The sequence below is a fragment of the Macaca mulatta genome, chromosome 11 (assembly GCF_049350105.2).
Source record: "Macaca mulatta isolate MMU2019108-1 chromosome 11, T2T-MMU8v2.0, whole genome shotgun sequence".
NCBI lineage: Eukaryota > Metazoa > Chordata > Mammalia > Primates > Cercopithecidae > Macaca > Macaca mulatta.
In genome coordinates, this window is record NC_133416.1 from 115,352,686 (window position 1) to 115,375,884 (window position 23,199).

The window sequence follows — 23,199 nt, forward strand, 5'->3', positions numbered from 1 at the left end:
GGCTTTGATCTCACCCTGTTGTTTGCCAGCTCTGTAACACTGGAAGCCAGCGAGCCTGCCCCAGCTTCCTCAGTTTTATCATCTGTGAGATGGAGGTACTCATAGCATCTATCACCTATGGGTGCTGTGCAGACTGAGTGGACCCAGAGTTCCCAGCATGGAGCCTGGCATTAGCAGGAACTCAGTAGATTCAAGTGGAGTGGAAAGAGAGGGAAAGTTAGCATCTTGTTGCCCAGTGACCTGACTTAGCATCCGGTTGAGTTTTCTGGTTAAGTGAGAGCTAATCCACAGTGCTTGGGACTTCCCACCTCATTGCCGTAAATCTTTAGCTCAAATGCCCACTTCCCCGGTGGGTGTGGCAGCTCACACCTATAATCCCAGCACTTTGGGAGGCTGAGACAAGCAGATCACTTGAGGTCAGGAGTTCCAGACCAGCCTGGTCAACATGGTGAAACCCCATCTCTACTAAAAATACAAAAATTGAGCTGGGTGTGGTGGCACACATCTGTAATCCCAGCTACTCAGGAGAATGAGGCAGGAAAATCACTTGAACCTGGGAGGCGCAGGTTGCAGTGAGCCGAGATCTGCACTCCAACCTGAGCAATAGAGGAAAACTCAGACACACACACAATGTGTATGGCACATGCTATGGACATCATGCTCTAGGTGACCTTACAGGGCATCCCACTCAGCAACTCAGGCCACAAAATGGATGACTGTCCAGTGTTTCTCTACAGGGCACTAGTGGCATTTGGGATGTGGCACGTGCTCATTTAGGAGGTGAAGGGCTGTCCTGTGCAGAACAGGCATGCACATTTCCAGCCCCAGCCCTTCAAGTGCCAGTGGCCTCAAACCACTGGAGCCATCAAAGGTGTTCCCACACTTCTTTGAATGTTCCCAGGGTAGTAGGCATGAGAGTCACTGCACAGTTTAACTCCCAGTCTTCATTTATATGTGGGGAAACTGAGGCCTGGAGGGACCACGGAGCAGATGAGCAGCATCCTGACATTATCACCACTACCACTGCCACTTGTCTCACCGGGATAAAGCCAGAGACCCAGAAAGCTAAGACAGCAGGAGTCTGAGGGATGCCCTGGAAATTAGTCATTTAACCAAATTCCTAATGTCCTCTTAGTTTTCTTGGCTTGTCACTGCAGTGAGCAACTTCAGCCTATCAGGTGCCATGTGGTAGAAAGAATCACTAGGGTGTCTTTGATGGCTAAAATATAAAATTATCATTCATAAACACCCTCCCCCCACCCTTCTGCTCAGGGAGTTATTCCATATCCTCTTCTCTGCACATAAATGTAAATATATATGTGTATGCTAAAAAACGCTTTTACACTCTCGATAGACCCAGACACCGCTACAGAGAGAGACATATGGTTTTTGCAACTTGCTTTGCTTTTTTCCAAGGGCTGACACTTTGCTTCTGAGCCTTAGTTAGTTTTTGCAAACGATGGGTCCTTAGATTTGTCTTGCAACCTCTTCTCTCAAAGCCCTGTTTCTCTTATCTGTAAAATGAGAGTTTACAATGAACCTTGCAGGATTTTCAAGAAGGTGACATGAGCTGACGTTTCTGAAGTGCTCAGCAGAGGAGATGACATATAATAGGGACTCAATAAATGGGGTCTGTTCTTGTGCTGATGGTTTTCATCACACCATGTTAACAATGCCCTTTGTTTTATGTGGATGGCTATGCTTCCCGAAGGGTATATACAACTCAGAATTTGAGAAATAACCCAATTGTAAATGTATATCACCAGCCTTTCAAAAGATTTAACAGCGGCCACTTAAATTTTGTTTTAATAGAGATGGAGGGCTCACTATGTTGGCCAGGTTGGTCTTCAGTGCCTGGCCTCAGGCAATCCTCCTGCCTTGGCTTCACTTGTTTTGCCTTTATTACATAAAAATACATATTCATTGTAGAAAAAAAGTTAGAAAAGAGTTTTACAAAGAGATGGAAATAAAAATTACCTATATTCCTACTGGATTGGTCAGAGTTCTCTAGGGAAACAGAACCAACAGGATTAGAACCAATACGATATGTGGATAGATATATTAAGAGATTTATTTTAAGGAAGTTGGCTCACGCGATTGTGGGAGCTGGCAAGTCCGAAATTCATATGACAGGCCAGCACATGGGAAACTCAGGCAGCAGTGAATGCTGCCATCTTGAGATGGAATTCCTTCTTCTCCAGGAAGCCTTAGGATTGCTTTTAAGGCCCTCAACTGATTGGATGAGGCTCACCCACATTATCAAGTATCATTTCCTCTACTTAAGGTCAACTAATGGTAGATGTCAATCACATACAGAAAATACCTTCATAGCAACATCTAGACCAATGTTTCGCCAAACAGCTGGGCACCATGGCCTAGCTAAGTTGACACATAAAATTTATCCTTCACACCTACTGTCCAGGGACATCACGGTTATTAACACATTGGTATATGTCTCTCTAGAGATTAATTTTTTATAAAATTGATATTTTATAACATGTAGGATTTTACATTCTCAGTTTTTATTTAACTTTGTATCTTAAACACATCTTCGTCTGGCTAAAATAACTTTTAATACCATTTATTTCAATGGAATTCCACCTTCAATAGAATTCCATTGTGTGTTGTCATTCCAGACATTATTGGCCCAATTATCTCATGCTGGACACCTAGGTTCTACCCCTTCACTTGTTAATTTTTAAATGCTGCAGTGAACAACCTTACTGATAAATCTTTGCACACATCTGTAGTGGATGCTATAGGCGCCCACCCAAGTCCCCTTTCCTGTGGTGACTGTTGGTGGCAATCAGTGGCTCACGACTGCCCCGTTCTCTGAAAAATAGCCTTGGGCCTATCAGAAGCAAGCAGCCCCTCGCAGGAAGTTATGCCCAACCCTGGGGCACAGCCCACAGCCAAAAACTGATACTGGAGACCAGGATGGACAAGGCCAAGGCAAGCCAGCCCCCTTTCCTTAAGGTGGGGCCAATTCTATAGTGCAATTTCTCATCCAGAGCCTCCTCCTGATCCCTGCCGTGAGACCAGGATGGAGATGGGACCCAGCTGAGATCACATCCTTACTTAGCTCTGTCTGGTCCTGCCTCCCGCTTTCTTTCTCTGAGAGCACACCTTCAATGAAACATTTGTCTCAGGCTCTGCTTCAGTAGCCCCAACCTAAGACAACATTTCTGAATATTTTCTTAAGGGATGACTTCTATTGAAGATTTGACAATGGACTCCAAATTTTTTATTGTGTAGCTGCACTATTTCTGGGTTAAATTTTCTTAAAGGGATTCCCTCTGACACGTCAGTCCCTTGCAGCTTGTTGGTGCCCAGTACTGGGTAGGTAGGAACTTCTGAGGCCCAGGACTTTTCCCCTAAAGCCCAGGGCAACAAAAGGGAGAGGAGAACCCTAGTAGTAGTGAGTAAGGACAGGACAGCTGCAGACCCCTTGCTTCCCTCAGTCCTCAAACACTCAGCCCTGATGAAATCACACAAATCCTCTGTGCACTTGATAATTTCCCCGAATGGGGCACTGCCATGGTTGGGAGTGAGGAAGTGAGGCATGGGAATCTGACAAAGAAAGTGGGATAGCATGGCCCAGGACGAATGTCATCTCAGCGACCTGGGTTGTTGACAAAGGGGTCAGGGTTGAGGAGAACGTTCTTTGATGTATCGAGCTCATTGACTATGAACAGACATGTTCAAGAACAGAAAACATAGCCGCTCTTTCCATCTCTGCTTTGGCTTGCTCTGTGACCTTGGGCAAGACTCTTGCCTTCTCTGGGCTTTCTTCAGAAGGTGGTTTTCCCAACCAGATCTGACTCCTTGTATATCTGACTGGTCCTCTTCTCTCTGGTTCTTCAGATGGAAGTGCAGTGTTCCGGGGCTGCTTCCGCAGGCCTGACAACCTTTCTCTGGCCTTACCCGTGACAGCTGCCATGCTGAACATGTCCGTGGACAAGTGCGTGGACTTCTGCACTGAGAAGGTGAGCACAGGGTGGGGCCCACGGAACTCCAGGTGAGGGGGACAGTGCAGCACAGCTGAAGGAACCACATGCTTGGCTGGAGAAGCAACAGCTCAGTCAGGATAGATGCAGTCGCTGACTGGGATCTATGACATGGGAGAGGGATGTGACCGTTTCACGTGGATCTAACGGACTGGAGCTACACAGAATAGATTTTCCTGCCTTTGAGGAAGTGAGTTTTAATACTGAGGAATAGTTAGGAATGAGGGTTATTAGTCCATTTTTATACTGCTATGAAGAAATAACTCAGATTGGGTAGTTCATTTTAAAAAAAGGGGGGGTTTAATAGACTCACAGTTTCACGTTGCAAGGAGGCCTCTCAATCATGGTGGAAGGCAAAGGAAAAGCAAAGGCATGTCTTACATGGCAGCAGGCAAGAGAGCATGTGTAGGGGAACTGCCCTTTTTAAAGACATCAGATCTCATGAGACTTATTCACTATCATGAGAACAACATGGGAAAAACCCACCCCCATGATTCAGTTCCCTCCCACCAGGTCCCTCCCGTGACACATGGGGATTATGGGAGCTACAATTAAGATGAGATTTGGGTGGGGACACAGCCAAACCATATCAGGGGGTGATGTTTGAACTTGGCTTAGAAGCATGAAAAAATTACCAAGTAAAGGTAAGGACAGTCCCACCTTAGGGCAGAGGAAGTTCCCCATTGGAGGAGGGGTGCGAGCAGAGGCCAGGCAGCAGTGTCATCCAGAGCTTTGGGCACTGGATAGCACCTGGGTTGGATGTTCTTTTTTTGGCCTAAGGTGCTAGATGTTTGACTGTTTATACTTCCTCCCTAGCCAGGCTGTGAACTCCTGGAGGGTAGGGGCTATGCCTTGTACATTTTGTGCCCCCCTTCAATATCCCCAGCACAGAACTGGGCACATAACTGGCACTCAGCAATGTCCAAGGAGCTCCACTGTTTTCTCAAAATGAGCTAATTACTCAAGTGTCCAGAGGAGAACCATACCTCCTCCACCACCAAAAGATGGTTGGGCATTTCATTCATTCTAGAGAGTAGTTGAGGGTAGAGAGGTATAAATGCTCAAACACCAAGAAGAAGCTTTCTTCTGCAGGACTTGAAAGAGAACTGAAAAAAGAAATCCCTTTCTCACGGTCATGCAATACACTGCAGTAAATGCCCCCTTAGTGTGATGGTGATATGGGACCCATGCTTTGGGAAAAGCTGTCTGAGTGTTCTCAGACTCAGTGGATCCAGCCACACAGGCGTGACCCTGGTTTGCTACCAGATTAGTCCGGGACTAGCTACCAGGGAGAACTAGGGGTGGTGGGTGAAGTTTAGAAGCAAATTGGGCAAAAGACAGACCCTTGCCCACCAGATCTCAGGTCCATCCTGCCCCCACTTAGCTGTTCAATAGAACAAATAAAGCAATCAGAAGCACATCTCCCAACAAAGACTCTGAGTACACAGAGGTATCAGTATCTCCTTTGGCTTAAAAGAACAAATTCAGAAAGCTTTTCCCAAAGCATGGGTCCTATATCACCATCACGCCAAATCTTCAAATATTTAATAAGACCCTACTGTATATCAGTAGTCCTGCTTAGTGCTGGGGATGCAAAGTAACAAGATACAATCTCTATCCTCAAGGATGCAGGCATTCGCTTTATCTACATTGTGGCACCTCCTGGGTGCTCAGACCACACCCTGAGTCCTGGATGCCCCCATCTGCTCTGAGTCATCCTGCTTGGCTATTTCTCTCATTGGGCTTCTAATGCATGAAGCATTTCTCTGGAAGTCTAAAAGGCTGCAGCATCACAGCAGTGGCTGCTTGCTGAGAACATCCTCCATGCAGCCCTCTGCACCGTGGATCATACGGTTTACTTCTCAGGCCAAGCCTATGAGTTGGACATTTTCAGTCCCATTTCACAAATGAGAAAACCAGGATTCAGACAGGTGAAGTCATTTGCCTAAGCTCTCAGCAGAAGCGAGTGGCAGAGCTGGAGTTCACACTGGGGACTGACTCCAAATTCAAGCTCTTAAACTTCTGAGCCACCTTGGTGACCCCACCAGAGAGGCTTCCCACAGCCATTCAAGAGGGACCAGCCTACCTCAAATAACCAAGCATTTCTTAAGGACTTGCTGTACTCCTAACAGGCATTCTAGAAGATGGGAAGTGACATTTGTGAGATTAAAGGAGGCTTGGCTGTCATTTGGTCCAGCTCTCCCCTTAGCAGGAATCCCTCCACCCACATGGCATTCCCTCACTTCCAGAGGGCCCTGGGGAAACCTACAGATCCCCTGGCGTTGGGGGGACAAACAGCCACATGACAGTGAAATCATGGGGCAAACTAGCGTAGCAAAGTGTCAAACTGTACACAGGACTGGAGAGAAGTGAGGGTGTGTATGTGGGAACAAGAAGTCTCCCTGCAAACCTCCCTCTTCCTGTTTTCTCTGATCTCCTTACGGGGCAAAGGAAAGAAACTAAGGTGATCAAGTGGACAGGGATACAGAACTGCTTGTGTCGTGATAGAGGGTCTGAGGTTTAGGGTGTCAGAGGAGGCTCAAGGATTCTCATTATTTAGAAAATGTCATCAGTCATGGCCCAAGCTGACCCTCCGGTATATCAGCACTTCTGCTCTTCAGCTAGGTGCCGCAGTTCCTATTTAATATCTTCTAGGAAAGAAACTAAAGCTACTGTGGCAAAGCTGGCTGGATCCAGCCACACAGGTGTGACCCTGGTTTGCTACCAGATTGATTATTCCTGGGCTGGCTACCAGAAAGAACTAGGGGTGGTGGGTCCAGTTTATAAGTAAATGGGGCAAAAGACAAACCCGTGCCCACCAGATCTCAGGTCCATCTTGCCCCCACTTCGCTGCTCAATAGAACAAATAAAGCAATCAGAAGCAGCTCTCCCAGCAAAGACTCTGGGTACACAGGGGTATCAGTATCTCCTTTGGCTTAAAAGAGCAGACTCAGACAGCTTTTCCCAAAGCATGGGTCTCATCTCACCATCTCACCAAGGGGGCATTTACTGTGGTGTATTGCATGACCATGAGAAAGGGATTTCTTTTTCAGTTCTCTTTCCAGGAGAAAGCTTTGTCTCAGTGTTTAAGCGTCAACACCTCTCCCCCTTAACTACTCTCTATGCAGGAAAAATGGAGCCAATCCCAGGCTCACAGTCTTGGTTGGCCAGAGTGCCTAGGTAGAATTTAATCACTTGTTTTGTTTCTGTATTACGTGCATTTACAGTATGGAGATGTATGGAAGTGCTACTTGCCCACAAGTACTATTAGTGGTAGCAATACAAAGTATCCTTTGAAATTTAAGTTTCAAAAAGTGAATCGACTTAAAGGAAACTAATAAGTAAACAATAGTATAGTAGGTGCACAGATAGGGCAAAATCATAAAAGCACGGTTTGTGGATGGAATTTGGGGACCCTCAAGTTGAGGGAGACTGACAGAGAAGGCAGTAGTTGGAATGCAAATCCTGTTCTCCATTTGGAGTCTGAAGTTGTCCAGGGATTTAGCAACTCTCTTCCTCTTCTTCTCCCACTCCATCCCCAGGAGTACCCGCTGGCAGCTCTTGCAGGCACCGCCTGCCACTGTGGATTTCCCACCACCCGATTCCCACTCCATGACAGAGAGGATGAGCAGCTCTGTGCCCAGAAGTGCAGCGCGGAGGAGTTTGAGAGCTGTGGAACTCCTAGTTACTTCATTGTGTACCAGACACAAGTCCAAGGTGAGCTAGGCCCTTCCCCAGTGGACCCCAGATACACTCCCAATGGCTTCCCTCCCAGACGTGTCCCTGCCAGTCCGTCCCACACAGCCTGCAGCAAGGAGAAAACCATGCAAGCCAGAGGGCAGCGATGATGAACTCCACCAGGCTTAGAGTTCCTGGATGGGCAACAGAAGGAATTCCCAGGGTAGGGGGCGTTCTGATGACCCATCTCTATCCCTCATCACTGAGGACCCTTGGTGGCTCCTGTAGTGACAGCGAATGAGAAGAAAGACTGAGTCTCCCACAGGCTGCAATACAGATTCACTGCTTTATCCGAGACAAGTCATTTCCCCTTTCTGGGCTGCAGTTTTTCCATCTGTAAAATGAAACTGTAGACTGTTAGCCTCCAATGTTCCTTCCAATTCTAAGATTTTGTCAATTTATATATAAATTCTTCCTTCTTCTCTCTCCCTGTCTCACTCATCCTTTCCACTTGCAGTCTTCTTCCTTTGCTAGTGGAATCCACACTTACTGTTATCTCCTCTTCTGTCTCTTGGGGCTACCAGACATGATGATCATGATGGTGGTGATGATGATGATGATGGTGATGGTGATGATTATGATGATGGTGATGGTGATGATGATAATGATGGTGATGATTATGATGATGATGATGGTGATGATGATAATGATGGTGATGATTATGATGATGATGATGGTGATGATAATGATGGTGATGATTATGATGATGATGATGATGATACTGATGGTGATAATTATGATGATGGTGATGTGATGATGATGATGGTGATTATGATGATGGTGATGGTGATGATGATAATGATGGTGATGATTATGATGATGATGATGATGATGCTGATGGTGATAATTATGATGATGGTGATGGTGATGATTATGATGATGGTGATGGTGATGATGATGATGATGGTGGTGATGATTATGATGATGATGATGATGATAATGATGGTGATGATTATGATGATGGTGATGATTATGATGATGGTGATGGTGGTGATGATGATGATGATGATACTGATGGCGATAATTATGATGATGGTGATGGTGATGATGATGATGGTGATGATGATGATGATAATGATTGTGATGATTATGATGATGATTATACTGATGGTGATTATGATGATGGTGATGGTGATGATTATGATGATGATGATGGTGGTGATGATAATGATGATGGTGGTGATGATTATGATGATTGTGATGGTGATGATAATGATGATGGTGGTGATGACTATGATGATGGTGATGATGATGATGGTGGTGATTATGATGATGATGATACTGATGGTGATGATTATGATGATAGTGATGGTGATGATTATGATGATGGTGACAGTGATGATGATAATGATGGTGATGATTATGATGATGATAATTATGATGGTGGTGATGATTATGATGATGGTGATGGTGATGATAATTATAATGATAGTGATGGTGATGATTATGATGACGGTGATGGTGATGATTATGACGATGATGATGATACTGATGGTGATGGTGATGATGATAATGATGGTGATGATTATGATGGTGATGGTGATGATACTGATGGTGATGATTATGATGATGGTGATGGTGATGATGATGATGGTGATGGTGATGATAATGATGATGGTGGTGATGATTATGATGATGGTGATGATGATAATGGTGATGATAGTGAAAAGAGTGATGCTGATAGTGCTGATGATGGTGATGATGAAAGTGATGATGATGATGATGGTGATGAGAAGGAGCAAGAGGAGGAGGCAGCAACACTTGTAGTTTCTTGAGGTCTTCCTCTGTGCCAGACTCAGTATTGCATCCTTCATATGCATGTTTTCATTGAATCCCCTCAACTCTCTATGAGTTGGGAACAGTCATTATGCCCTCTTTACTATGGGGCGGGGGAGGGGATTGAGACTCAGAACAGTTGAGGAACTTACCTTAAGTCATACTGTTTATAAACTTTCCCAATAAAACCCATTTCTCCTGACCAAGGTATCATGAAGGGTGGGTGGCACTTGGGTGGGGATTGGGGGTCATCCCTCGCCAGGACACACAGCCCAAAGGAAGCCCCTGAAGGATCACCTCAATGTCTGAATATATTGACCATCTACTATGTACTGGTCCTTATGCCAAGCCTCATCTCATTTAGTGATGTGAAGTCCACAGTAAACCTATGATCAGGGCAGTATCATCCCCACTTTACAGATGACAGAACTAAAATTCAGAGAGATTGGGAACTGGCCACAATTATACATCTACAAAAGCAATTTGTTTCCAGGTGTCTGACTCCAAAGCCCCTGCTGGAAACCTTTGCCCATGCTCCAGTGACACTCCCCACAGTCTGGAGAGCCAAGAAAACACCACTGGACTAGACCTCTTCCTTCTCATTTCCCAGTCACCAAGCTGCCATATGTGGTTGAGCAGGTTGAGCATTGCACTGGCACAGCCAACAGAAAAAGTGGTGTCTGAAAGCCAGCCACATGTTGTGTGCCCTGGATGGCAGAACATCTGTCCAGAGGAAGGAGTGGGCACCTTTTTCTGATTTGCACAAAAGTGCTGTACGAGCTAGTGGCAGCCCCACCAATAGCCTGTCCCTGTTTGACTGATGGGGTAACAGTGGTGATCAGCTGTGGCGGTTTCTATGGTAGCTAAAGTCCTTCTGAGAGCCTAGTGAGCATGTGGCTCTTGGCCCTATTTACAGTCTGAAGGGGAAGGATGAGTCTTTGTTAGCTTTCGGGGAAATGTTGGTTAGTCTTTGCAGAGCTGTGCTGCCTTAGCCTGCAGGGGAAAGTCATACACAGATTAATTACCCTGTGATCATGAACGGCTTTGAGGTGGCCAGAACAGACACTGGCGCCTTTTCAATAGCAGATAACGATTCCTTAATTGATGAGTTTGCTCATTCCCAGTGCCCTACCCCCAGGCCATTACTAGGGCTTCCATTTTTCCACATCACTCTTGCAGTTTCTACACACTGAGGAGGTTTGACAGTTATGTGGCTCATCAGCCTGCCAAGAGCCTGGCCCACCAGGGCTGCCATTTATTGAGCACCTACTGTGTGCTAAGCCCTGATGCCCCCTATGGGAACTAAATAATTATTGAACACTTGCTCTGTGCCAGGCTCTGTCAAATCTTTTACCTGCCTTAAATCATCTAATCATCCAAACGGTCCAGTTGCATAAGCACTGTTATTCACCATTTTACAAATGAGGCAACTTGGCACAGGGAGGCTGAGTAACTTGGCCAAAGTCAAACAATTCAGACATGGCAGTGTAGGGATTCAAACCCAGGAAATCTAGGTCCCAAGACTGCACTCTCAACCCTAGCTTCTCAAAATACATTGTGAAAAATTCACAGTCATTATCCCACATAATTGTGTAAGGTTTATTAGCCCTGTTTCATAGGTGAGGAAACTGAGGCTTAGTGAGTGGAAAGCCTTGTTCAGTGCCACACAGGTAGGCCATGACAGTTCTGAATGGAAACCCAGGTTGGTCTGATTCCAGAACTGCATATAATATTGCCTCTAATAGCTGCTTAATTTATAGGGCTTAGGAACCAAATCAGCTTTCTTTATAGCACTGAAAACCACAGCTTTTACCTTGGGGTTGGCCTTGGCCTCCCAGGAAGTATTTGAATAGAGAATTCTGTTTTGGGGGGAAATTAAGGAGCCTGGTCTGCCCCACCCGACCTATCAACCCAACATTTTATTCTGAAAAACAAAAAAGTCAAACCTCCAGAAAAGTTGCAAGGCTTATGCAGTGAACACCTATATACTTATTCCATAGAATTTTGTGATGTATGTTAACTTTTGCTATATTTACTTTATTGTCCATCTCTCCATTTCTCCATCCCTCAATCCTTCCTAATTTTTGGTGCATTTCAAAGTAAGTTGCAAGCATCATTGTACTTCAGGATGTTGTCATTGGTTATAATTCAATATTAGCTTTTCTGAAGTAACATTTCCATAGAGCGGAATGCACATATTTTAAGTGTACTGGTTAATGTCAACTGGGTAATCCACTCCCCTATAAAAATGTAAAACATAACCATATTCTAGAAAGTTCCTGTGTCTGGGCTCCTTTTTGCAGTATATTCCAATGAAAACCATTCCCTGAAGCTTACCTGGCTTTGCCACAGACGTCCCTTGGTTTATTTTCTCCTAAATCTATTAGTCTCAGAACAAAAATTAAACAGGCAGGAGAAGAGAGCTGAACCTCCAGCTAGCAGCAACAATACCAGGAACCACAATCTATTCTATCGGCACTTCCAGCACGTTTGTCTTACTTTAACACTGCATTCATTCATGAATTTCATTCTCCTAAACAACCTCAGGCTGTCATCACTGCTTAATAGTCCCATTTTATAGGTGAGCAAGCTGAGGCTCAGATAGATCATCTTTTTCCTATGGAAGAACTGGAATTTAAATCTAGGACTTCACACCTCTCCTTCAAAGGGCTTTTGTGTGAAATCAATGAGGCTCATAGTAAGACTTCAACAAATAGCAGCTAATGCAGAACAGGAAAGACCCCAGTAAAATCTTGGGAAGGAATTACCTATAGGAGGGCAGAGTGATCTGCCCTTGTGCCTGAGTAATCACGTGAGGTGAGCTTGTCTGTTGAATTGAGCATGAGGCAGTCACTGAAGACCTTGCCCATAACTGGTTCGGGGCAGTGAACAGGGAAGAGGCCAAGTGCAAGGGCCAAGGAGTAGATGGAAGGGAGGAAACATGAAGGAATATGGACAACTCTGCTGACAATATGGCAGTGATGGGGTGAAGGGGAGCTGGTGGTCGCTGGAAGGGGCTCTTTCTAAATGATGGAGCTATTTGTTCCTGTTTGAGTGCTAATGTGATTGAGAGAGAAAAAATATTGGGGTTGGAAGGAGCAAGGAGCTTGAAGAAGGAGGGAATGGAGTCCACACACATGAGCAGGGGATGAGTGACTTCCCCAGAACAGGGAGAGATGGAGGTGAGGCGCTATGGGAGGTGAGGGAGGTTTGCCTGCCTTCCCTTGGATGGTAAACAAGGGTGGAGTTCATCTGTCCTGGGCTGAAGAAGGCAGCACTGAGACCTGGGGCCTCCAGGCCTGGATCTGGGATTCTCTCATCTTCCTTTCTGCTCCAGCGCCCCCTGCTCTGAGCCTTCCCTCAGATGCCTTTGCAACTGAGGGAACCAAAAGAAAAGCTTGTGCTTTCTTAGCTCCCTCTGGGGTTGCAGTGGGAGGTGCTGGGACTTGCATTTTCTTTTAACTCTGATGGTAATGGCATTCTGCAGGCTCTGAAAAGCCAGAGAATCAGAAATAGCCAAATGGTACTCAACACCTCCCAACCCATTTTACAGATGAGGAACCTGAGGGCGAGAGAAAAATAATACCTATGCCTTTTGAGCACTTTAGAGTATTAACATATTACATGCTTTGTTTCATTCAATCCTTACAAGAGCCCTACAAAATAGATATTAATAGATATTATTGTTATCCACCCGGTCATCATTCTACCCATTCATCCATCCAATCAAGAAGCAGTTATTAAGTACCTGCTGTATACCAGATATTGTGGAAACTTTTGATGAATCAGAAAAACACAATACGGGCAGGGTTTCTGACCACATGACTAATTGCATGAATAATTATCTGAATTGCAATTGTGATCAACAATATGAAGGAGATGGATGTAGTAATGCACTAATGATAGCCCAGGGAGTCAGGAAAAGAGGGGAGAGAGGAAGGAAGGAAGGAAAGAGGAAAGGAAGAAGGAAGGAAAGACAGACGGATAGACAAAGGAACCCATTCAACTGAGAGCTGAAGAACAAAAAGCAAAGGCAGGTAGGAGGCAATGGAGAGGGAACAGCATGCACGAAGGCGCTATGTCAGGACGGAGCAAGACACAGGAGAGGAAGGACGGAGAGACCAGGTGACTGGCATGTGGTGGAGTGGATTAGAATGAGCCTGTGAGTTTGCAAAGGCCAACCATGTGGGCTTAGAGGCCAAGATAAGAACTCTGGACTGCATCCTATGTTCAAAAGGCATATGTATTAGTTTTCTCTAGCCCTCAGTTTCCTGATCTGTAAAATGGGTTGGGAGGTGGTGAGTACCATTTGAATATTCCTGATTCTCTGGCTTTTCAGAGTCCGCAAAATACAAGAATAACAGAAAATACATAATGGATGCTATTGACGGTTTCAATCTGGAGGAAAGGGTACGGGTGAATGGGAAAGACTTGCTCTGCTGGGGGTAAACTGGGGCTGGAGAGAAGATTCACCCTCCCAGCTGACTTCTATTGGATCACTACTATGGGCTAACCACTGTGCTTATCCCTTCCCATTATTATCCCATTTAACACTCACCTCAACCCTACGAGGGAGGAACCATCTCCCTCATTTTACAGATGGGAAAACTGAGGCCCAGCGAAGCTTTCCCATGACCTACGCAAGTGTCCTGTGCCCTTGATCACCTGGCTGAGAAGTGGCAGGGGTGGGGCTCATACCCTGGTCCCTTTCAGACAGGCTCCATCTGCCCCTGGTTTTGACCTCTGTCCATGCTCCGCCCTTTTCAGACAACCGTTGCATGGACAGAAGGTTCCTGCCGGGCAAGTCCAAGCAACTCATTGCTTTGGCCAGCTTTCCAGGTGCCGGCAACACATGGGCTCGCCACCTCATTGAGCTGGCCACGGGCTTCTACACTGGCAGCTACTACTTCGATGGCTCCCTCTACAACAAAGGTGAGGAGACGGCAGGGAGGGCAGGGCAGGAGGTTCCCTGGGCTTGGGAAGGTCCCCCCTTGGAAGATATGGGAATACTCCTCCTTGAGTACCTACTGCATGCCACTCAACTCTCCCAGGCACACTTATTGAGACTCACTGCATGCTTGGTACTCCCTACTTCCTTTACGCCCCACAGACATTTCTTCAGTCACGTCCTGGATACTCCACTAGCATCCATTCAATAACTGACATTTATCAAGTACCTATCCTATGCCTGCTACCTTTCCTCCATTTAGGTTACCACAAACATTTCTCAAACACCTACTGTGCCCTGGTACCTCATTACAGATATTTCCTGCAGCAACTCTTTGATGTAATAGAGGTACAAGAACTAAGTTCACTTTGGGGACATTTATTGAGCACCTACTATTCACCAGGTGTCCTCTCCAGATTTAAGTCGACAATATTCACTATGCAGGGTGCTCTATTTTCATTCCATTCACAGATGTTTACTGAGCACTGGAATGTTCTGGATGCACTTCCTAAGTTAGGTGTCCCAGCATGCATTTGTGGAGCACCAACTGTGTGTGAGGCGCCTCATGTAGGTTCAGATTGCCAAAGATGTTCTCCTGGCACCTAGTAGGTGGCCAGGTGCCATATTCTTATTTAACCCTGCATAGAAACCTTGTGAGGTAGGAGGATGATGTTCTTTCCCAGAAATGAAAACTGAGGCTTGGAGAGGAGAAATAATTTGCCCAAAGTCACACAATGTTTTTGTTTTTGTTTTTTCAATAAGCTGATTGGGGATTGCATTCTAGTATTTCCCAGTTTCAAAGCCCACATCTTTATTACTCTATCATACAGGTGAGAAATTCCTGGGTTTCTTACTGAGGAACAAGAAATCATGGATGAAATGCCCCTTGGGCATGAAGCCCTCTCCTGGGCATGGTGGGAGACATCAGGGAAGCAAGGCCTCCTCTTGTGGGAGGCTTTGCATCTACATGTGGAGCAGCCCTTGGCCATGGTCTTTGTGTCTGCAAACCAGCTGAAGACCATTTCCTGGCTTTGTGACTTTAGGCAATTTACTGTACCTCTCTGATCCTGTGTCCTCATGCACAAATTAGAGATAAGAGTACATATTTCATGAGGTTGTTTCAAAGCAGAGGTGTCCCATTTTTTGTCTTCCCTGGGCCACACTGGAAGAAGAAAAATTGTCTTGGATCACACATAAAATACACTGACACTAATGATAGCTGATGAGCTAAAAGTAAGATAAAAATAACAAAAAAAAAATCTAATAATGTTTTAAGAAAGCTTACGAATTTGTGTTGGGCCACATTCAATGTCGTCAATAAAAGTTGGCTCTGGGTACTCTTGTCTGGGTGCCAGCCACTAGCCAGGCACAGCTTGGTGCCAATAAAGAGTCATCCCCAAACCCTAGCTCAGGGAGAGCCAGGGGGCATGTCTTTCTCAGGGCGAGACACAGGAGGGAGGCAGAGACTGGGCAAGAAAAGGCAAAAAGGGTGAAGAGGGACAGGCTGATGGTTGGAGTTGGCAGCGGGTCAGGCAGGGGAATCTGCTTAAGAATCCCAGCTTTTTACATATTTATTAATTTCCAGTTTGGGCCTGAGTGATTGTTTATTAAGCACCTATTACATATGAAGCTCCATGCTGAGGGTATTGCATGCTTATATCAGGATTTGAACCCAGGGCTGGCTGTCAGCCATCCCTATGATCTTAACCCCTGTGCTGTGCTGCCTTTGTGGGAGCTGCTGGGAAGAGCACTGGGATATTCCAGAATCTCTCTGGCTTGTCCTGGAGCAGTGGCTGTGGAATGCAGGTTCAGAAAGGATGCCATGGCTAGCCAACATTCTCATGCTCCTGGCTGTGGCAGCAACCCTGCTCATGCAATCCTAGAATGTCACAAACAGAAGGGGTCCCTCAGGATGATTTAGTTCAGGGACCAAAATTGGTTTCATCTAGTGTTGATTCCAATGAATTTTTGCTTAAGGATGATGTGTTAAGAAAGGTTCTATTCTCTCTCTGAAACAAAGTGCCTTAATCTATTAGTGATGCCTGTTGAAAGTGGAGAATGGGGAATGGTGGCCTATACACCAAGTCTTTGCCATCTGATCTAAGTCAACCTCCTAACTTCAGAGAAGAAGAAGAAATGGAATCTTAAGATAGAGTCAGGAGATCTGATTTTCAGTCTGAAAGTTCATTCTGATACTTATCAGCTGTGAGAACTTGTGCAAAACTCTTCACTTCTCTGAGCTTTCATTTCCTAATCTGTAATAGGGGGATGTCAGTACTGAACTCAGAGATTTTCCAAAAAATATAACAAGATAATGTTTGTGAAATAATATGTGTGAGCCTGTGGTGTAAAACAGACATTTTTTAAATGCTATGTAACTAGGACAGTCATTTACTTACTCAAAGGCAAAGGGAGTTAGTCTCTGACTACACGTTATCATTGCCCAGGGAGCTTTTAAAGTCTTGACACCCAGGCTGCATCTCAGACCATTTCCATCAGACTCTCAGGAGTGGGCCCAGGCATGGGTGTTTTCTATAAGCTCCCAGGGGATTCCACTGCAAAACCAGAGCCAAGACCCCTGGCCCTAGACGAAGAACCCAGCATTCTTACTTCCAGACCCAAAACATTCCAAAAATTCATTTGTCTCCCTGTGTTTGCTAATGCTTTAGTGTGGGCAATATTAATGGGTCATTAATGGAGTGAGACACCTACTAAAAGTTTACCTTGATTTAAAAAAAAAGAAGAAGAAGAAAACATAACCCCCCGGTGGCAATTCCCTGCCTCAAGCTGTGTCTAGTTACTGGATGTTTCCTTCATTCGTACTGAGACAGGCAGGGGGTTGTGGGCTGGTCACAGACAGCTGAGGCTTTGAATGTAGTTGCCTTTTCATTAGGAGCTTTAAAATCCTTCCTGCAGCCTGAGCCCTTGCAGTTAACACTGAACTCTCCCTAGGAGCTTGGAGTTGACAGTGGGGTGCAGACAAAATGAAGAGCTGCTTGCCCCCCAACAGCATCAGTCAATCTAGCTAACCCTGCCCAGTCTCTCCCCACATCACCTTGCAGCTGAAAGATGCTTAACTTCATGAAATCCTTTGCTGCGTTTGCCACACTGGGGCAAAGTTCTGCAGCCCCTTTCAGACCCCAGGTATAATGAGCTCTTTGTAGTTCGAGAATGCACTGGCGACTTGCACGTGCTATCTCTGGGACGTCAATCCCCACCGCCCCCACCCTTATTTCTTGCTTATTTGGCCTGGAAACCATCTCCTGAGGCTGCAGGTCAAATTCCCCATTGCTGTGTCTCTGGCAGACTTAACAGGTCGTCCTTTACCCTTCTTGTACCCCAGACATTCATTCATCATAGCCCTATTATTATGAATATATTCACATCGCTGTTAATAATTCTAATCATCGTGGGCCCTTATTTAATATCTACAATAGGCCCAGCACTGTGACGGGCACTTTATATTTTTTCTAACTCAGTCTTGAGGTATGCGTGCAGAAGATGGATAGGAGTTACTCAGAAGGAGGGAAAAGAGGGTGTCCCAGGCAGAGGCCATGGCATGCTCAGAGACAAGGAGGAGAGTGGCACAATGTGATGGGTGAATAAAAATAGTTCCATGCTGTTAGATGGTGAAAAGGGAGGTAGTGGGGCTGGGGTGTAAGGTAGAAGGAACATCCAGAATAGGATTTGGCAAAGCACCTAGAATGCCCTTCTGAGAGCTGTGACCATTGTCATGAGGGCTATGGGAATGGGAATGGGGTGGGATATTGGGTTTTCAGCAGAGACGTGATGTGCTGAGACTGGTGTGTTGGAAATAGTCTTCTGGCCACAGGTTTGGACTGGGAGGTATTTATCAGGCTGCAGGGTTATCCAGGGAGTGACAGTGCTGAGGCAAAGGGGAAGTGGGTGGGACATTTAGGAGGTCACTGATTAGAAGAGAAGACAGTAACTTGGTGGGTCTGGAAGGGTAGCATCTGTGCAATGAGCTGATCCCCCAGCAACTCTTGCTGATTTATCTAAGTCCTTTAGAGTTTCTTTTCTTCTGCTATCAACTTGCTGAATGGCTGGATGCACGTTTCCCTGTCCCTCAAGACCTCAGTTTCCTCCTCTGTAAGAAGCATGTGTCAGACGGGTGCTCTCCCAGGACCCTCCTAGGCCTGCTGGGCTGCCCAACATTTTCTCTCTTTCCTGTACTTTTCTGCAACCTGCTCTTCCCTCAGTCTGGCAAAGGTTCCACTTCACCAATGAGCTGGTGAGGGAGGGAGGGAGGGAATGAATGAGTGAATGAGTGAAGAAATGTAGGGACCTTTCCCTCCCAGAATCCAAGTGTCTGTCCCACTTAGGTCTTTCTTCCCTTTCCCTCACTGGGTGCAACTGCCATTTGCAAAGCATGGTTTTCTCTGTCTCTGTGTCCATCTGCCATCTGGTGCGCGCTCTCTCTCTCTCTCTCTCTCTCTCTCGTCCTTTCTCTGCATGTCTACCTCTGCCCAGTATGTGCCTCTGCCTCTCTGTCCTTCTCTCTTCGTGTCTCTCTCTCTGTTGTTCTCTCTCTAGGTGTCCATCTCCCCTTATCTGTTCCTGTCTCATTTTATTTCTGTGTCTGTTTATCTCCCCCAACTCCTGCCTTCTCCCTCACTTTGTCTTAGTCCCTCCCTCTCTCCAGGTAACTGTGTCTTTCTCTCTTACTGTTCCCCTTTCCCTAGGCTTCATCCCCCCCTCTCCCTACCTCTCCCCATATCAGAGACCTCATTGCCTTAATGCAGGCTCAAGCTCTGTGGTATGTGAGGAGCCAGAGCCCTGACTTCTGAAGGAGGGAAGACATAAGAGGGAAGGGCAGGATCAGACTGGTACATCAACCCACAGAGTTGGCAGCCTCTCAGCCCAGCTGATGCAGGACAACAATTTCTGAGGATTTCCTTGTCCTCAAAGCAAATACCACTGTCCTGGAGAACCACCAGCCTTCAGGGATGTCCATGCCTGGAGCCAAGATGAGACTTTCCAGTCCCAGTAAACTCTAGGGCATGCAGAGATGTGCAGTCTCTGCCACTTCCCTTCTCTGTATCTTAGCTCCCCTAACTGAAAAATGCACAAGCAACGATAGTAACAGAGGTTTGGAAGACAGACGGGAAAAACATGTCTTGTTCTCTCTGTGGCCCTAAACAAGGTTGTTTCTCCAAATCCTGGGACAGTTGGGCACCTCCTTAGAGTTTGAGGGTCACATGGGTGCCCAAAATAAGCTGATATTTTGGTGACTCTTAAAAGATAGGATTTAAATATATCATGTTTATGTCATGGAGATGCTGGATCCTGGATGTCAAGGAGAGTGCAGAGGGAGACACCCTTGTGGTGGAGTTCAGCAATTCCGCTCTGGCTCAAAGCTTGCATCCATTATTCCCTTGCAGTTACCTAGACAGGCCCTCTTTAGAAGACAATTGAGCAACTATCTGTTGTTCTTCAGGCAAACCTATTCTATGTGCCTTCTCAAAAGTTCCTTTCCAGACATAGTACTCTTCCCTCTCTGGGAGATATTCTGCTAAATGGAATTTTCTCTACATTTGCAATACTCCTATAGATAAACTCCTCAGGCAACCAGAATCTGGAATATGAAACAGATCTTTCCCAATCTTTATAGCTTTTCTAGGTTTTTTGTTTTTGTTTTTAATCTTGATAAATACTGTGCTAAGTTGACCCCATCATGAACAAATAGAAATGTTGTAACTTGGGTATCCCAATGCATGGAGCTGATTGAAAATAGTTTGACCATCCTTTCATGTTTCTGGCAATTTATTTTTCCTCGTTGAGAATCTGTGTGAGTTCCGGTATACCCCCACCTGTGTTTTCCATTGCTGTGCTCGTAGTGAAATAGACTTTCGTAAAGATAAAATGAAACCATGGATGGAAAGCCCTTTGTCCATGTCATGTAGAGCTCTACCAGAACACATGACATGAAATTATATCCAGCGTTGCCTTGCATAAATGTTTATGTCCAAAGCTCTCTCTCTCAAGCCCCTACATCCTATTCCTCATTCTCCTCTGGAGGAGATTTTTTCCATGACACTGTGCTTCCCATCGACCTCAAAGGCTGTGGGTTAATATTTTCTCATGGGCACAGGCCAGTGCTAATTTGCAAGGCTAGGCTTATCCCAGGCAACTTAACTTAGCAAGTCCCAGAATGGAACCTGATTGAAAAAATCACATTCCATTCTTGGCTCTTCTGCTTAGTGGCCACGTGTGAGAGGCTGCACCTCTCTGGACTCTGGTCTCCAGGAACAGGAGCAGATATCAAGCCAGTCTTCACCTCCATCCATCTTAAAAGCCAGAGCACAACAGGGAGGGAAGAAACGATACTCCAATGTTTGATGATACGAGGCGACTTCTCAGTCCATGATTTCACCCTAAGTCTTATTCTGCATTAGCTGCCATGTATTGAAGTGTTACTGTGGGCCTCATCAATTTCTCACAATGGCCCTGTGAGGGAGAAAGTGCATGGACCCATTTTACAGATGAGGAAAACTGAGGCCCGGAGAGGTGATATGATATTCAGAATGACTCATTGGGTTGCAAACACAGCCAGTATCTTGAAGGTCTAGTACAATAACATTTCTACCTGGCCTTAATATCGTATCCAAATGCCTTAGCTTGCATGAGCTAAGGGGCACTTAGAGGGTGAAGGACACATGTGTGCCGGGAGCCTGGATGGCCCAGGTTTATATCTTGGTTCCGCCTCTTCCATAGCTCTGTAACTTGGGCGAGTTATTGGACATCTCTGCCTCAGTTACCTCATCTGTAAAATTCCTTGTAGAATTGTTGAGAGGATTGAATTGCTTAGTACATGTAAAGGGCTTAGACTAGTCTCCAGCTGCACAGAACTTCTCTCAGCTCCTCAGCTTTTGAAAGGAAAACCTGATCATGCCCCTCCTTTTTGCTTAAATCCTCTTAAGGGTTCCCCAGTCTTTCTGGTCTAGTGCTGGCCTCTTCATCACAGACCCCATAACCCTCTCCAGCCCCATGCTCCCCTCTTGCTACCTGCATTCCCTCTGCAGTCACTCGTATGTGACAGATTTCTTCCCAACCACCACAGGCCCTTTGCACCTGCTTTTCCCAGCCCCTGGCCCTCCCTTCCCAGCTCTCTTGAGCTGGTAAGTTTCTCCTCATTTTTCAGTTCTATACTTACGCATCTCTTCCCCCAGGAAACCTTTTTGTATGCCGCTTGACTAGGTCAATGATTTTGGTTGAGCTAACTGGGCTGCCCATCCCCAGGGGGCAGGTTGGGACCATGTCTATTCTATGTATCTGTCATCATCTGGGACCAATCCCCCACCCCTCACCCCCAGGGCATGTCCTTTCATGGTGATAGCAGAGCTGCCTCATGGAAAGTAAGCAGAAACATATGATGTATCTTGAGACTGTGCTGAAAAAACCTACTTTCACCCTCATTCTATGGGCCACAGGAAGTCATACGGCCATGCCCATCATCAGTGGGGTAGGGACGCTGACTCCCCACAAAGAGGAATCACCCAGTACATCACTGTCTGGCCCCTCTCACAGCACCCAAGCTTTTTCTCTTCTTCTTTTTTTTGTCAAGAGACAGGGTCTCACTCTGTCATCCAGGCTGGAGTGCAGTGGCACGATCATCGCTCACTGCAGCCTCAACCTTCTAGTTCGAGCAGTCCTCCCGCCTCAGTCCCCCAAGTGGCTTGGACTACAGGTGCACGCCACCATGCCTGGCTAATTTCTTTTTTTTTAATTTTTATTGTAGAGAATGGCGTCTCACTATGTTGCCCAGGCTGGTTTCGAACTCCTGGGAGCATACTATCCTCCCACCTTGGCCTCCCAAAGTGCTGGGATTACAGGCATGAGTCACTGTGCCTAGCCAGCACCCAAGCATTAATACTCCCCTTTTGTAACACTCACCAGGGCAGTGGTTTTACACTTATTTGTGGAACAATCTAACTCTCAAAAACAGGAAGACTCGTGAATATTTTTGAAGACCCGTGAATGTTTTTGTAAATCATTTTAATCCCGGGGTCCTAGCACAGTGCCTGGCACATAGTAGGTGCTCGATAAATATGCGAACGACTGAGTGAACAAATGCATGAGGATTCCTGAAGTGGCCCAGAAGGGAGTAGGGTGGGTTTCTTGCTTCCCCGGCTCACCGGTCCTGTTCCTTACCTCTGGCTGCGGGAAGGGTTTAAAGGTGAGCGGGACCACTGGCGCAGCGGACGGACCATTTGCATCAAGACGCACGAAAGCGGCCAGAAAGAGATCGAGGCTTTCGACGCCGCCATCCTGCTCATCCGCAACCCCTACAAGGCCCTCATGGCTGAGTTCAACCGCAAGTACGGCGGCCACATAGGCTTTGCTGCGCATGCCCACTGGAAGGGCAAAGGTACCGTTCGGGAGGGGAGGGGAGGGGAGGGGAGGGGAGGGGAGGGGGAGGGGGGAGGGGAGGGGAGGGGGGGGGGAGGGGCCCCGGGCTGCAGGGGGCAGTGGGAAGGTCCCGCGCTCCGGACCAGCATGGCCAGCAGGAGAGGATGCCTCATGCGAGAAACCCCGGAGGGCATCCTGGAGGGCACGTGTGATGCTCCAGTCCCTGCTTCCAGTAGAGTAGGTGCCTCCCACAACACCCTACCACCCACAAGCATCACCTTCTGTGAGCCGGGATGCTGCATCGCACAGGGGATTAAAATCATGGGCTCAGGAGAAAGACTTTGGGTTCAGATCTCAGCT

General features: G+C 46.4%; 1 protein-coding gene across 9 annotated transcripts in view; it reads left to right on the forward strand.

Annotated features, from left to right (window-relative positions):
- The window catches only part of WSCD2 (WSC domain containing 2), a 125,669-nt gene that overhangs the window by 92,023 nt on the left and 10,447 nt on the right, over nucleotides 1–23,199 (forward strand). For 7 of the 9 annotated variants that reach the window (XM_077954857.1, XM_077954859.1, XM_015152684.3 and 4 more), the window contains 4 exons: nucleotides 3,865–3,986; nucleotides 7,550–7,724; nucleotides 14,289–14,453; nucleotides 22,658–22,858. In XM_077954857.1, the coding sequence (XP_077810983.1) occupies nucleotides 3,865–3,986; nucleotides 7,550–7,724; nucleotides 14,289–14,453; nucleotides 22,658–22,858 (663 nt within the window). Of the gene's footprint in view, nucleotides 1–3,864; nucleotides 4,019–7,512; nucleotides 7,725–14,288; nucleotides 14,454–22,657; nucleotides 22,859–23,199 lie in introns of all 9 variants that reach the window. The other 2 variants (XM_077954855.1, XM_077954856.1) reach the window with 1 other exon arrangement.